At 39.9% G+C, this 14133-nt stretch overlaps 5 protein-coding genes across 8 annotated transcripts in view; 3 read left to right on the forward strand and 2 right to left on the reverse strand.

Moving 5' to 3' along the window:
* The window catches only part of LOC104827212 (cellulose synthase-like protein D3), a 5253-nt gene extending 4752 nt beyond the window's left edge, over positions 1-501 (forward strand). For all 3 annotated transcript variants that reach the window (XM_010560340.1, XM_010560338.1, XM_010560341.1), the window contains exon 5: positions 1-501. In XM_010560340.1, the coding sequence (XP_010558642.1) occupies positions 1-245 (245 nt within the window). In that variant the 3' untranslated portion in view covers positions 246-501.
* Positions 502-985: 484 nt separating this feature from the next.
* On the forward strand, positions 986-1946 carry LOC104827213. Its single transcript, XM_010560342.2, has one exon. The coding sequence runs from the start codon at positions 1101-1103 to the stop codon at positions 1836-1838; it is 738 nt and encodes a 245-aa protein (XP_010558644.1). The 5' UTR covers positions 986-1100; the 3' UTR covers positions 1839-1946.
* A 704-nt stretch (positions 1947-2650) lies between these two features.
* On the forward strand, positions 2651-6833 carry LOC104827214 (ATPase family AAA domain-containing protein 3-B-like). Its single transcript, XM_010560343.2, has 8 exons — positions 2651-3172; positions 3470-3565; positions 3856-3966; positions 4053-4362; positions 4990-5080; positions 5332-5662; positions 5800-5948; positions 6106-6833. The coding sequence occupies exons 1-8, from the start codon at positions 2858-2860 to the stop codon at positions 6623-6625; spliced, it is 1923 nt and encodes a 640-aa protein (XP_010558645.1). The 5' UTR covers positions 2651-2857; the 3' UTR covers positions 6626-6833.
* A 96-nt stretch (positions 6834-6929) lies between these two features.
* LOC104827215 (NADH dehydrogenase [ubiquinone] iron-sulfur protein 6, mitochondrial-like) lies at positions 6930-8669 on the reverse strand. The gene is made up of 4 exons (XM_010560344.2): positions 8476-8669; positions 7533-7617; positions 7243-7390; positions 6930-7143 (listed from the first exon to the last, which is right to left on the reverse strand). The coding sequence occupies exons 1-3, from the start codon at positions 8587-8589 to the stop codon at positions 7281-7283; spliced, it is 309 nt and encodes a 102-aa protein (XP_010558646.1). The 5' UTR covers positions 8590-8669; the 3' UTR covers positions 6930-7143; positions 7243-7280.
* Positions 8670-8997: 328 nt separating this feature from the next.
* LOC104827216 (D-xylose-proton symporter-like 2) lies at positions 8998-13810 on the reverse strand. Of its 2 annotated transcripts, XM_010560345.1 has the most exons (15): positions 13567-13809; positions 12848-12945; positions 12483-12561; positions 12170-12229; positions 11962-12028; positions 11736-11860; positions 11423-11524; positions 10946-11314; positions 10817-10864; positions 10643-10705; positions 10389-10469; positions 10181-10279; positions 9715-9852; positions 9361-9494; positions 8998-9245 (listed from the first exon to the last, which is right to left on the reverse strand). In XM_010560345.1, exons 1-14 carry the CDS (start codon positions 13609-13611, stop codon positions 9363-9365), a joined length of 1506 nt encoding a protein of 501 aa, XP_010558647.1. In that variant the 5' UTR covers positions 13612-13809; the 3' UTR covers positions 8998-9245; positions 9361-9362. The 2 variants fall into 2 exon arrangements, with proteins under 2 accessions (XP_010558647.1, XP_010558648.1); XM_010560346.2 differs by lacking the exon at positions 8998-9245 and having other exon boundaries at positions 9358-9494; positions 13567-13810.
* Between the last annotated feature and the right edge of the window lie 323 nt (positions 13811-14133).

Raw genomic sequence — 14133 nt, forward strand, 5'->3', positions numbered from 1 at the left:
TCAGCAGGACGATATACAGTGTGATTCCGCAGTGGAGCCGTCTTCTCGGGGGCGTGTTTTTCAGCTTCTGGGTATTGGCTCATCTCTATCCATTCGCCAAAGGGCTCATGGGTCGGAGAGGAAGAACACCGACCATTGTGTATGTCTGGTCTGGTCTTGTCGCCATCACCATTTCTCTTCTCTGGGTGGCGATCAATCCTCCTGCAGGTTCCAACCAGATCGGAGGATCGTTCACTTTCCCATGATCGATCGGTTCGGTTTCTGACTTCTCTTCACATTCCTTGAATCTGGAATTTTCCATCTGGAGTGGGGAACCAACTGATGATGGTTTCTCCGACAAGACGAAGTAGAGATGAACCTATGTTACGCTGCATGAAGAAGAAACTAGTTCTCTCATTGTATTACTATTACAACTCTGAGTCCTGTCCTGTCTTTGCATGGGATGTTTAATGTTTTTGCCTTTTTCTTTTTTTTTTCTATTTAAATTTTGTAATTCTTTTCTCTGTTGGAGCATAACTTTCATGATTTAATGTATGAAAACCCCACATTTTTCCAGTAATATGAATAAAAGTCCCAAACTTTACACTATCCCAAAAAAACCCAAATTTTCAGAAGATAGATTTTGCTATGGTTTTGATTTGGGTCGATTGCAAACTTCAATCTATAATGCCAATAATTTCCCTTTTTTATAATAATTTTTTTTTATGGTTTTCTCAAGAAACTTAAGGATAGCACGTAAATTCACGTGAACATGTGGAAAGCCCACTTAAAGAATCTTATAGGAGACATTCATGTGCTACTTAAGCCCCCACAACAATATTCTATAATCCATTCTATTATATATACGCATATACATATACATATATATATATATATAGAATTTTAATTATTTGAACTAACTCTCCACAAACTCACGGACCCATGCAGGGATCATGATCTGTTAGTTTGGTGAGAGACAACACTTGCATGATCTATCTAAACCTCTTCTATCACAAACTCACCCCATGCTTCATAACAAAGACAAAACTCCAATAGAGGTGATGAAATACATCAAATCACAGATCGCCATTTGATCTTCGAAAGAAAACACAAAACCCATCATGGCTAATCACATCATCATCGCCATCATCACCATCATGTTCCTCGTAGCATCGTCATCCATTCATGCTGAAGACACTCAGCACGATGATCTCTCCATGGCCATGGAAGAAATGCAAAGGGCAAACTACTACTCCTTCGTGATGCTCATCAACATGCTGCCATCCGTCATCAACCCCAGGTTCTTGGCCAATATCACTTTCTTGATGCCAAAGGACAAAACCCTATCCAGAGCTCAGATCCAAGAAGATTCGGTTCCCGAGTTCTTGCTTCGCCATTCCATCCCCTCTCCTCTCCTCTTCGAGCATCTCAACCTTTTCCCTAATGGGTCCACTATTCCTTCTTCGTTGGATCATTACTCTCTCCAGATCTCCAACGGCGGAAGATATAACTACCATCTCAACAATGTCAAGATCGTTAGCCGAAACATATGCACCTCGGGATCCATTAAGTGCCATGGAATTGACGGCATCTTGACTCTTGAAACCAACCATGACGATGACTCTCCACTGGCCAATCGCACTGTCCCCTTCACTTCCTGTCCGAGCAGTGGCAGTGGCAGTGGCAGTAGCAGTGATACCTCTCCTCCTCCTGTCTTTCCTCCAATAATGGCTCCTTCGCCTTCTGATGATCCGAGGAAATCAGAGTCTTCGAAACTAAGTCGGCCCAATACGTTGAATGGAATCCTTCTTCTTCTTCTCCTCCTCCTTGGATTAGGGTTGTGTATTATCAATATTTAGAACATATATATATATATATATGAATATATATATTTATATGTAGTTTGATATATTTCGTTTTGTGGTTATGGTTTAGTCCCAAGGACAAAATATTAGATTATTTACATTTACAAAAAAAAAACAGCTAATAAATCAAATGTTGTGTAGCGTGATTATGAAAAGTGGACTTAGCATACATTTCAAGTGTGCGTTAATGTTAGCATATACATTAATTGTCACTCCTACGTTAGCAAATCAATATTTATATATATATTTTTTTCTTATAATAGAATGAATATGGGAAGCTAAATTAATATAAATATTTTTCTTCTTTTTTTTAGTAGGGGATGTGTATTATAAAGATATAGAATATATACGTATTTTGATATATTTCGTTTTGTGGAATTTTAGAATATTTCCATTACAAAAAACAGCTAAATATATCAAATGTTGATTAGCGTGACTACGAAAAGTGGACTGAGCATACATTTCGAGTGAATGCTAATGTTAGTATATACATTAATTGTCACTCCTCCGTTAGCAAATCAAATATATATATATATATATATATTTATATACATGTATATATAACTATATATATATATAACTATTACAATACAAATACAAGTATTTTTCTTACAAACAAAAAAAACAGGTGTTCATTTCCGAATTATGTGCCCTCAAACTAAAAAAACCAGAAATTAAATACCCAAGTGAACCGACTGCCTTGGATCAACGGGTCAAACGGGTCGGGTTGTCGGGTCAAAAATCAAGGAAAATCGGTTACAACCCGACCCGAAAACCTAATTCCGCCAATTACATGACTAAGCTTTGCGCAGAAACCCTACCAAAACCCAAGCAGCGACTTCTCTGCGTCCTAACATTTTTTTTTTCCAATGGCACGAAATGTTTTTGTCTCGAATTCCTTGTTCTTCAAGGCAGTCTCTTCTCCATAAAATCTTCCGCTGCATTTTCAAACCTCTCGAATCGAAAAGAACCCTAGATTCTCATCCTCTTCCTTTCGCAAATTATCGTAGTAAATGGCTCAGAAATGTGCAATTGGTATAATCTCGGCCATAGCAGCCTCTGCTTCGCTCGCGCAATCCAAAGTCGCTGCCGCAGATGGCCCTTTCAATTTCATCTCCGGTTCTTCGTCCGCTTCGCCGAGTACTCAGCAGCCTTCTCCGCCGCCGCAATCTCAGCAGGCATCGTCCTCGTCCGGCGGAGAGTCCCCGGCAGCCCCGAGGGTTCGGAATGATCATCCGAGGACAACGTCTGCTGGGTTCGATCCAGAAGCGCTAGAGCGAGGTGCTAACGCCTTGAAGGAGATCAATAGCTCTTCTCAGGCTAAAAAGGTCTCGTTTTTTAATTCCCAGGGAGTGGATGACTTTTACTGATTTGTCAATGTATAATTTGAATTTGGTGTTTTGATGTTATCAGAAGCAAATGGATTCCATGATTGACCAACGCACAGAGGCTCAATACTTTGTAGATTGTTTTCTTTGAAGTCTGAGATATACTTTTTTAGTGATAATTTGCAAAACAAAAAGCTATTGAATAAAAGGTTTGAGCCTAAAGTTTTCTATGGCATGAACTATGGAATGCTTTGCTAATTTGTTATCTTATGAATGGTGGATTTTTGATGATGGTAGGTATTCGAAGTTACAAAGAAGCAAGAAGAGACAAGGCAAGCTGAGTTTGCTGCAAAGGCGCAAGAATTCAAAGCAATGAAAGCCCAAGCTGAAACTGTGAGATTAACTAGCTATAAGATCTATTTCCCGGATACCTTGAACGTTTCTCTTTTTATAGGTTTTCTCCAGAATCTGGATTTTAATTTTCTTCTCCTTGCATTTTAGTTGCAGACATACTGTCTATGAACTTTGTTACCGTAATCAGATGGCTATAAGCCTGCATTGTTTGGTGTATCCCTGGCGACAGTTTTGGCAGAGCTTTGTACAATTCCTTCTTTTCAAGAAAGTTGGGGCCTATGATCATTCCTAAATCCTAAGTTCTGAGCATGATATTTTCTGTTTTACAGGAGAGACAAAGGGTGATATACGATGAACAGAAAAAACTTGCTCAGCACCAAGCACAAACAAAATCGCAGATGGCTCGTTATGAAGATGAGCTTGCAAGAAAGAGGATGCAGGCATGTAGCTGCATAAAGCATTTTATTTAACATTGCAACTGCTTTCTCTCTGTTCTCGCTATTCTTAGCAATACGTCTTGTTACAGGCAGAAAACGAACTTCAAAGAGCAAGAAATCAAGAGCTTGTGAAAATGCAAGAAGAATCATCGATCAGGCAGGAACAGGCTCGAAGAGCTACCGAGGAACAGATCCAGGCACAGAGGCGACAAACGGAGAGGGAAAAGGCTGAAATAGAACGAGAAACGATTAGGGTCAAGGCTATAGCTGAAGCTGAAGGGAGAGCTCATGAGGCAAGGCTTGCCGAAGATGTTAACAGGAGAATGCTTGTAGACCGTGCAAATGCAGAAAGGGAGAAATGGGTTGCCGCCATAAACACTACGTTCGATCATATTGGAGGTATGCAATGAATGGTACACAGGGTGTTTTTTGCTTCAATTTGTGCACATTGCGAAACCTTTTTTTTGGATGTTTAACATATGTATTACGGGTGGAGGCCTAGATGTGAAGTAGATATTCTGCATCAGAAGCTAGTATTAAACGATATGATCATATGATTTAGTGATACATACATAGGTGGATTTTGGGTGCGATTATACCAGCACTAATGCACCGGATCCCATCAGAACTCCGCAGTTAAGTGTGTTTGGGCGAGAGTAGTACTAGGATGGGTGACCTCCTGGGAAGTCCTCATGTTGCACCCCTTTTCCTTTCTTTTTGAAGGGGAGCCTTGGCGCACCAGTTAAGGTCTTGCCGTTGTGACCTTGAGGTCACGGGTTCGAGTCCTGGAAGCAACCTCTTGCAGATGTTTCTGCAAGGTAAGGTTTGCCTACAATACACCCTTGTGGTGGGACCCTTCCCCAAACCCCCGCTCAATGGGATGTTTTGTGCACCGGGCTGCCCTTTTTTATACATAGGTGGATTTTCCCGTCTTTTGGGCTAAGGTGGAAACTACAGTTAGATTCCCTTGTGATTTCATTTGATTTTTGTTTAGCAGGTGATTGACCCTTTTCCATTTTTCTCTAGGGGGCTTGCGAGCCATTTTGACGGATCAGAATAAGCTGGTTGTCGCTGTTGGTGGTGTAACTGCTCTTGCAGCTGGGATCTACACAACTAGGTAAATAATGGATATGTATCTGATGCTCGAGAAAACTTTTTCCGAAGGCATGATTTATTGTCATTGAAGGCTGACTCAAGCGTTTTATGCTTTTGACCAACTGTGCTTCCTAATCTATTTGCTGCTCATGCTTTCTTCTTTGAAAGGCATATCCTTATTCATTTTGGAATGGCTTCATCACATTACACTGACATGCTTTTGATATGGGAACTCGAATTTAACTTAGTCAGCTCCTAAATTGCTTGTTACAGGGAAGGTGCGAAGGTTATCTGGAGTTATGTAGACAGAATATTAGGACAACCTTCCCTAATAAGAGAATCGTCGAGAGGAAAGTACCCTTGGTCTGGTGTGGTTTCTCGTGCCATGTCAACTTTACGGGCTGGTAGCAAGGAGTCAGGGTCGAAAACTGGGAATGGTTTTGGCGATGTTATTTTGCATCCATCTCTTCAAAAGAGAATCGAGCAACTAGCTAATGCAACTGCCAACACGAAATCCCACCAGGCACCTTTCCGAAACATGCTTTTCTATGGCCCTCCAGGAACTGGGAAAACAATGGCTGCGCGGGAGCTGGCTCGTAAATCCGTATGTATCTCCTCTACATACATTGTTGCCTTTAACTTATCGGATAAGTTAATACAAACACTAGAACGGCTAGTCTAGAGTGAGTATTTTATAGCAAAAAATGTTTGTATACATTATAACGTTTGTATACTTTGCAGGGTTTGGACTATGCATTGATGACTGGTGGAGATGTTGCTCCGCTTGGACCTCAGGCTGTTACAAAGATACACCAACTATTCGATTGGGCCAAAAAGTCTAAGAGAGGCTTGTTGCTCTTCATTGATGAAGCTGATGCATTTTTGTGCGAGTGAGTGAACAAAACCCAAATCATCTTTCTAGTTTTTCAATGGCGAGCCTGTTGATGGTAGGATCATGTTTTGATGAGGATCCATCTGTTAGATGCATCACAATATCGCTTGAACTCGCGCGTATTTATTGCATTTGATGCTCTGAAATTCTGACAGGCGGAACAAAACATACATGAGTGAAGCTCAAAGGAGTGCACTGAATGCCCTACTCTTCCGGACCGGTGACCAGTCCAAGGACATAGTCCTAGCACTAGCCACTAACCGTCCTGGTGACCTTGACTCAGCCGTGGCTGACCGTGTTGATGAAGTTCTCGAGTTTCCATTGCCAGGAGAAGAAGAGCGTTTCAAGCTTCTGAAGCTCTATCTTGACAAGTACATTGCCCAGGCTGGTCCGAGAAAACCGGGTTTGTTCTCCGGCCTATTCATGAAAGAGCAGCAAAAGATTGAGATAAAGGGCGTCACCGATGAAATTCTGAAGGAAGCGGCAGCAAAAACAGAGGGATTTTCCGGTAGAGAAATCGCGAAATTGATGGCCAGCGTTCAGGCGGCGGTGTACGGGAGCGAGAGCTGTGTGTTGGATCCGAACCTTTTCAGAGAAGTTGTTGATTACAAAGTTGCAGAGCATCAGCAGAGAAGGAAACTTGCCGGAGTTGATTCCGGCAACGAGAAGAAATGAACAGACGAGTGTTGATTTCATATTATTGTTTCTCCTTGGTATGGTTGCAACTTGCGAGGAGAGATTTTGTTATTATTGTTTAGGGTTCTTTTTTATTGGTTCCCAGCAGACAAATTTCATGAGCCTCCTCGGTTCTATGTGGATCTTCGAGTAATCTTCAATTCATCGGCTATAACACCATTGTGGGCAAACGACCAGATTCATCATCTCTTCTATGAGAGTTACTCCTTTGAAAATGCGACGACTTTTTGGTCGTCGTAAAGATTACCGCAACTTTCTCTGAATAAAATATTCTTTTATATGATTTTTTAAATTTAATGGGAATTCCTAATCCCTTTAAACATTTCTGAACAACAAGTGATTCAGACAGCTGCATAAAGATCAACACAATGTTCTCTTGTGATATATTCTTCCACAAGGAGTTGCAAACCTGAGAAACAAAACATTGTAAAGGAATCCAAGCCTAGTGCAATCGCACACCATATCACACTTGCGATTGAACCCTCTCTTATTATGTGCTGTAAAAAAAAAACACACAGAGAAACAACGACGTACAAGTGAGATCTCGTATTGCCACGGAATTGAGATGGGCAAAAAACAGGAGAGTGAACAAATACCCGAAAATTAAAAGACTTTATAAACTTCAAAGCTTGGACTAGTGATGGTGATCTTGCACATAGCGGAGGCCACAGTACTTGCAGACTGCAGGCTCGTCCAAGTCGAGGCATATGAACTCAATGGGATGACCCAGAGCCGGATCGGTGTCTGCATGTGAAATGCCATTATATCAGAACCCTTCCCTAATTTATGGCTTCCCTTCTTTTCATAAGCCGCTAATATGTGAATAAAACACCATATCTCGTACTCTGCATACCCTGCATATGAGAGAAATGAGAAGAGAACAAACCTCCTTCACAAGCAACGATCCTTCCCCCAACTTTGATAGGTGGAACTTCATTTATCAGTTCCATGGGTGATTTCTTACTTGTGTCCTGTATAGATAACAGTACTTCAGCATTATTTTCTTGCACCATTATGCTACGGGGAAATGAGCAATCATGCCGGTATAACCCCAGATTGGGAAAAGTATACAGAGATGATACTAGACAGTGATAGTTCTGGGATGATTAGTCAAGAGCAATTCATTCATGCAACAGAGTGTAGTATCAACCAAGTGAATGTATTCAGACCCCCATCAAACTACGATTATTGCGTGATAGTATGCCTTTGTTACAGCATCCAGACAACTCAAATAAGTCACCATCTACTAGATTATTAAAAAAAAATCTCAGAAATAGTCTCTTATCCTTCATACACGCAATCATGTTACTGCACATGCGGGATGCGGATCAATTCACAACAAATACCTCTGAGAATCAACACGAGCCTACAATAAGAAGAAAGTTCTATCTCGAACTCTCACCAAAAGGAACACATTCTAGATCACCAATACGGTTGTTCACAGTCCAAAACTATATCTTCACATGGAAATCAAATTTTATCTAGCAGTTGCTCCATTAAAGGCAAAATCGTTTAAGCCAGGAAACTACTCTAGCCAGCAATAAACACTACAAGGAGCTAAGCATTCGGAAAGCGGACCTTGTCTATCTCATCAGTAGGAGCGATTGTTTCATCCAAAAAAAAAAAAAATAGAGCGATTGCTCAACATGCCACAAATCGCGATCTAAACCTAAAACCGATCACAAAATTTCTTAAAACTCCACATCTGTCGTCCAATTTTTTACGAAAAAAAAACATTGAGAAGCGCAAAACTGATTCAAATCTCGATCAGTTTCAGAAGCAAAAGACCGCGATGATTACGACTACTAATGAAGGAAAGGGGAGAGTACCTGCATCCATTTGGCAGTGTGATTGCTAATTTGAGTGCCGATGAGGCTGTGGTTCCTTCTGGACAGAGGAAGAACTTGCGAACGGATTAGGTTTTTCAGGAGAGACGACGCCATAAGCTCCGACACCGACGAAGATGGGAAAGCTGAGAGAAGAGAGGGAGGAGATACCCAGAGAGGAAGGATATCGACGAAGGGAGAGACCAATGCATCGAAACGAACAAACCACGGCGAGACCTTGGGCTTTCAGTTACAGGCCCAAATCTGGGGAATAATTTTTGGCCCATAAACATTGGATTTTACAAAATTATAAAATTAAATAGCAATTTTATAGAAAATACCATATTACCAAACCATTTATACGATTAATACACAAACTTCAAAATTTTAAAAAATGGCATTTGAACATATTTGTAAAGTTTGTATATCCTTTAGAAATCTTCATAAAATTCATGAATTTAACTGAGTAAAAAAATTATTTATTTTTTCGATATTTATATGAGATTTTTTCTAAATTCATTTGCATAAATCATCAATCTGTCTTTTTTATTTTTCTGCTCTTTCGAATTTTGTGATAAAAATACAACTGAAGACAATATCGTATGGTAGCTCTTTACATAATTTTTTTCACCTGAACATGTCCTGTTACACAGATGATGGGTTTTCACCTGAACACGTCCTGTCACATTTCTAACTTTTTTGCCCTCGTGTCTGCAGCGGCAGTGCGTGTTGTGATTTGGACACAGAAGTATCCGTCTGAACTGTTCTTGAATCTGAAAAGTAAAAACATTCAAGGTCCAGAGCTTCAGTTGAAATCAAACATGGAGAGAAAGCAAAGGTTGGACTTTAACATGAGAGCTTCAATGGAGGAAACAAAAAAGGACAAACCTTTAGAGACATTTGGCTTCAATTTCCTCTAGAGTGAGACCCTTTGTCTCTGGTACAATGAAGAATATGAAAAGTAGAGACAACAGGCAAATCACACCGAACCCGTAAAACAATATCCCGGCCCCCAACATCTCCTGCAAACACAAGCAGGTGAAGGCCATTCAATCAAGGAATTGACCCTGAAAATCCATATTGTCGTTTGCATGGTTTATAAGCAATGATCGAACGTTTCTTGATTCCGCTGCAATGGTGGAGTGGCATGTGACAAGACTTTTGATACCGACTGCACTGTATAGTATCTACCGGCCATCACAAGCGTAAACTAAGAGATATCCTGAAGGAAGATTTTACTACCTTCAGAGGTGAGAAAGCAAATGTAACAAGAGCGTTGGCACCAAAATTCACAAGCACCGCTATGCTGAGCCCTCGACCTCTTAATTTTAACGGAAAGATCTCCGAAATCATCAGCCAACCGATAGGACCAAATGATAACTGCAAGATTTGATTAGAAAGCTTTAAAACTAGTTCAAGAAACCAAACATTCCCACAGAATCAACTAACTATCTTTTCGACAGAGAGGCTAATAAAAAGTTTGAAAGTTACATAAGAAGGTAAATATGAAAGGAAACTGGGACAACATCTACAATTTTCAAGGCTAAAGAAATGAAAATTACGAACCCAAACACACAACACAACGAAACTACTAGTTCCAAAAGCTTCGCATTAGATGCCTCAAGTACCATATGATAAAGTCATGCCAATGTTCCCACAAGTTAAGACACAGAAAGTCAAGCAGAAGCCAATAGAATGTTTTGTTTACCTGGTAACATCCCACATATAGCAGCAATGCAACGACAGCAACAGAGGATGCATCACCGAAGAAGATGTAATATGACCCCAGGAGGAATAATGAGACACCCTGTTGGAGTTGAACATTTTGAATGACAAAAATATAAAGTTTCTAGAGCTTTAGGTTCTATGTCTCTCATGCAATAGAAAAGGACAAAAAGAAGACAGGAAGGACAGACCATGCCACTAACACCGCCCAGAAGTAAAGGCCTCCTTCCAAGTTTGTCAATAACTACAACAGCAACTCCAGTCATGATCAACTGCAGAAGTAAAGGAGCAAGTTATGTCTCAGCAAGAGAAATAGGTTCTGAGAAGAAAACACTAATTGAAACAGGCGAACGTTCGGGTGGGAATTCGATAAGCATCCCAGAACTACATGTTAGAATGACTATAGCATGTTTCATTGACATGCCCAATGACAGAGTATGAATACCTTCAATATACCAAGTAGAACTGAGGCGCTTGTTGCATCAGCTGCAGCAGAAAATCCAGCAGTCTAATAGGAAATGTCATTCAAGGAAGACAAGTTAGAATTCCCATGAGTTTCTAGAGGCCACAAAATTCAACATCAACCCCACAGAAGATTTTATCTAAAGAAGAAGAAAACCTGTAGGATTGATGGTGCATAATAAAGCACACTTGGTTGCCCGGTTATCTGTCATTTGGCAAAGTGAAAAATACTGAGAAGTGTTCTTCTCAATAATAAGAAACCATCATTGAAAACGAGTACACAAACCTGTTGAAACAAAACTAAACCTCCTCCTATAAAGAGCGCTTTCAAGCACTTCCCTTGAAACAATTCACCTAATGAAGCTTCTTTGTCCTCACCCACAAAGGAAAGCTCAGACAAGATCTCGTTTACTTGCTCAGGTGCTGAGTCACCTATAGCTGGACCCCTAAGGCGGGAAAGAGAAGAGATGGCTGCCTCTCTTAGGTCCTCCATTTCCCCCCTTCCCTGAATGGCACACAATAAAAGCCACCTAGGTGATGCTGGTAGCCACCACATTCCAACTCCCATTATCACCGATACAGGGACAATCGCTGCATACATGTAGCGCCAACCAGAACCAATATTGACCAAAATACTACCAATTCCATACCCTCCCTGCAAAATTTTCTACGAGTCAAGATCTATGAAAACTTGTTGAGCAAAATTAAAAAAAGAATCTTTGAATTAAGCACCGTGCAACCAGAAAACAAAATTTGAACTTACAACCATCCCAAAGACAATAAAGAATTCCTTTAGTGATATCAGCTGCCCACGTATCTTACTCGGAGCAGTCTCTGCAATGTATATTGGAGCAGCATGCATAGCCTAGAAGTAAAAGAACGGGATTTGAACATTCAAAACCAAATACAATTATATGAATGTAATCCATAGTTGAAATTGTGTAAAATCCTACAGTCTTTGTTTCGGTTAGTAAAAAGTAATATGCATAACCGCAGACAACTAGTGCATCAGAAGATTACAAGGGCATTTAGGATGTTAAGCAGCTAAATACTACAAGGCGTATGATCAATCTTACCAGTCCAATCCCAATACCGTATATAATCCTCCCAATAACCAGAATGAAAAAGACAGGTGCAAGTGCAGTCACAAGGGCTCCAACAAGAAACACACACGCAGCCAAAATCAGCTCCTTTCTCCTTCCTTGAAAATTTTGATACATCCACTATCTCAATCTCTTTTATATGCAGACAGTATTGAATAGGTTCAGTATACCAATAGAAGAAAGTAAAGAAGATACCAACCTAGAAAGTCGGCAACAGTAAAAGCCACAATGGAGCCAATTAAGGCACCATAAAGTGAGCCACTGGTCTGCAGAAAATATAAGACAAAATTTGCACATAGATTAAGCCTTTTCTTCAACAAGGAAGGCCGTTATTTCAATGTAGCTCAGCTCCGGCAGGGACTAGAGAAGAAAAAACAAATGCTATAAATGATGAACTGATGACTCACAATTAGACCAATATCAACCGAGGATAGGTTGTACCATGAAATTCCACTTAATGTAGGCGACTGCAGAAGAGAACAAGACATAGTAAGATAGCAAGTAATTGCAAAAAGATTTAGATAATCAACCGTATGTTTAGATTCCACTTAAGTAATTGCATGTCACAGGTGTGAAATATTGTGATTAGATTGTAGGCTTGGGAAACAGCGGCTTAAAATTCGGAAAATTTAGAAAATTACAAGCAAACTCAAATGGCGTATCAGCAGTAGAATCTCTATGAAGAATCGCATGCTTCGTTCGGAATGCGTAAAAGTTAACCTTAATAGAAATGGTTGCACAAGATGTTGCACCAATGTCATAACCATAAAGCAGCCCTCCAAGAGCTGGGAAGAGAAACCTGAAATCCCAACAAAATCTTCTCAAAATACGAAAGAATTATCTACACGAAAATTACGAAATGCTTAAACAAATGAACCTAGAAGGCAGAGAACCAACATTGTTGCAAAATTAAATGCAAATGCATTTCTTTGCCTTATCCTTGACATAGTTTGTCATGACAATTTGGCCAGAGGCATGATGATGATGATGATGATGATGATAAGAAGAAAGCCCAAAACTTGGCAAGACATTATGGTGGAACTATCCAATTACTTCTAAACAAGGAGAAGATTTTGATAACTCACGGGAGCACGGCTGCAACTACAGAGTAGTTTTCTGAGCTGTAACTCTCTTTAATAAGGGGCTCTCTTTCGCTGCTTATCTCCCCAGAAGATTTACCAACCTACATAGAGAAAATGGTTTCAGAAACTCAAACATGCAAACAAACCCCTTAAAATTCTATAGAGGAATCTTCGGACTGGACACCGATTGCAGAGAATGGCAAGGTAAACCTTCAAATGTTCCGAATCCCTCAAAAGTTCTTCTAAGATATGGTTAACGTGAACTCAAAACGTGGATTCAGCGGGAAATTTCAAACAGAACAGGTCAGGAGCTTAACGCCTTAAACCCTCGGAATCATGGTTCATGTAATGACCCTAATGCAGAAGCAAAGATTGCACGAGGGACAGAATCTTCAGGTCAGAGGGCAACACAGAAGTTTAACCATTTAGGAATAATGGCAGATTGAATTCAAATTCTAAAATACCAAAATTCCAAAACACAAGAGCTACAGAGCAATCAAAATCTCCCAAAATTTTCTCATAAAGGAAAGCTGAATTTGTTCTATTGACCCTGCAATAGATTCACGAAAGAACAACATCTAAACCATTCACGCATTCAAAACCCTCTCACGACCTCTTATCAAAAGTATAACATCCATGATCTCGAGATCTTATTGGAAAACCAAACAGAACAAGGGCGAACGATAAGTACAAAGACAAAGAACAAGCAGCAGGAGCAAAACCTGTACAAGAGAAGGGAGAGATGGCTGCTCGGGATCAGACGCCATAGCTGTCTATCTCCAAACCAAGACGAAGATGGGGAATTGGGGAGAAGATAAATCCCGGGATTTCGATGTTCGACTTTTGCCCGTGTCCTGGTAGACCCAAATGGTTAATGGGTTCGGACATGAACTAGGTAGCTTTCGACTTCGTGTCGGTGATCGGAATTTAGAGTGAGAGGGGTGATGTTCTTTCCAGGAAAGGGGCAACAACTTAAAATATTGGCCAATGGGATTAACGATCGGTTTAACTCAATTTATTTATTGATAAAATTTTATTTATTTATTTATTTATTTATTTATTTATTTTATCTGATAAGGGATTAATAATCTGGACAAAAAACTAATATTAAGATAACTTTCTTTATGCATTATTTATTCTTAACACTTTCATATTTCGACTTATTAAAGCACTAAATAGGTGAATTTTAGCCATTTTTACCATCTGTTTCTTTTAAAAATTAATTTTTTATCTGATAAGCGGTTTGATAATTTGAAAAAAAAAACTGATATTAAAATAGAATTATACAT

This window comes from Tarenaya hassleriana, unplaced genomic scaffold (assembly GCF_000463585.1).
Source record: "Tarenaya hassleriana unplaced genomic scaffold, ASM46358v1 Cleome5, whole genome shotgun sequence".
NCBI lineage: Eukaryota > Viridiplantae > Streptophyta > Magnoliopsida > Brassicales > Cleomaceae > Tarenaya > Tarenaya hassleriana.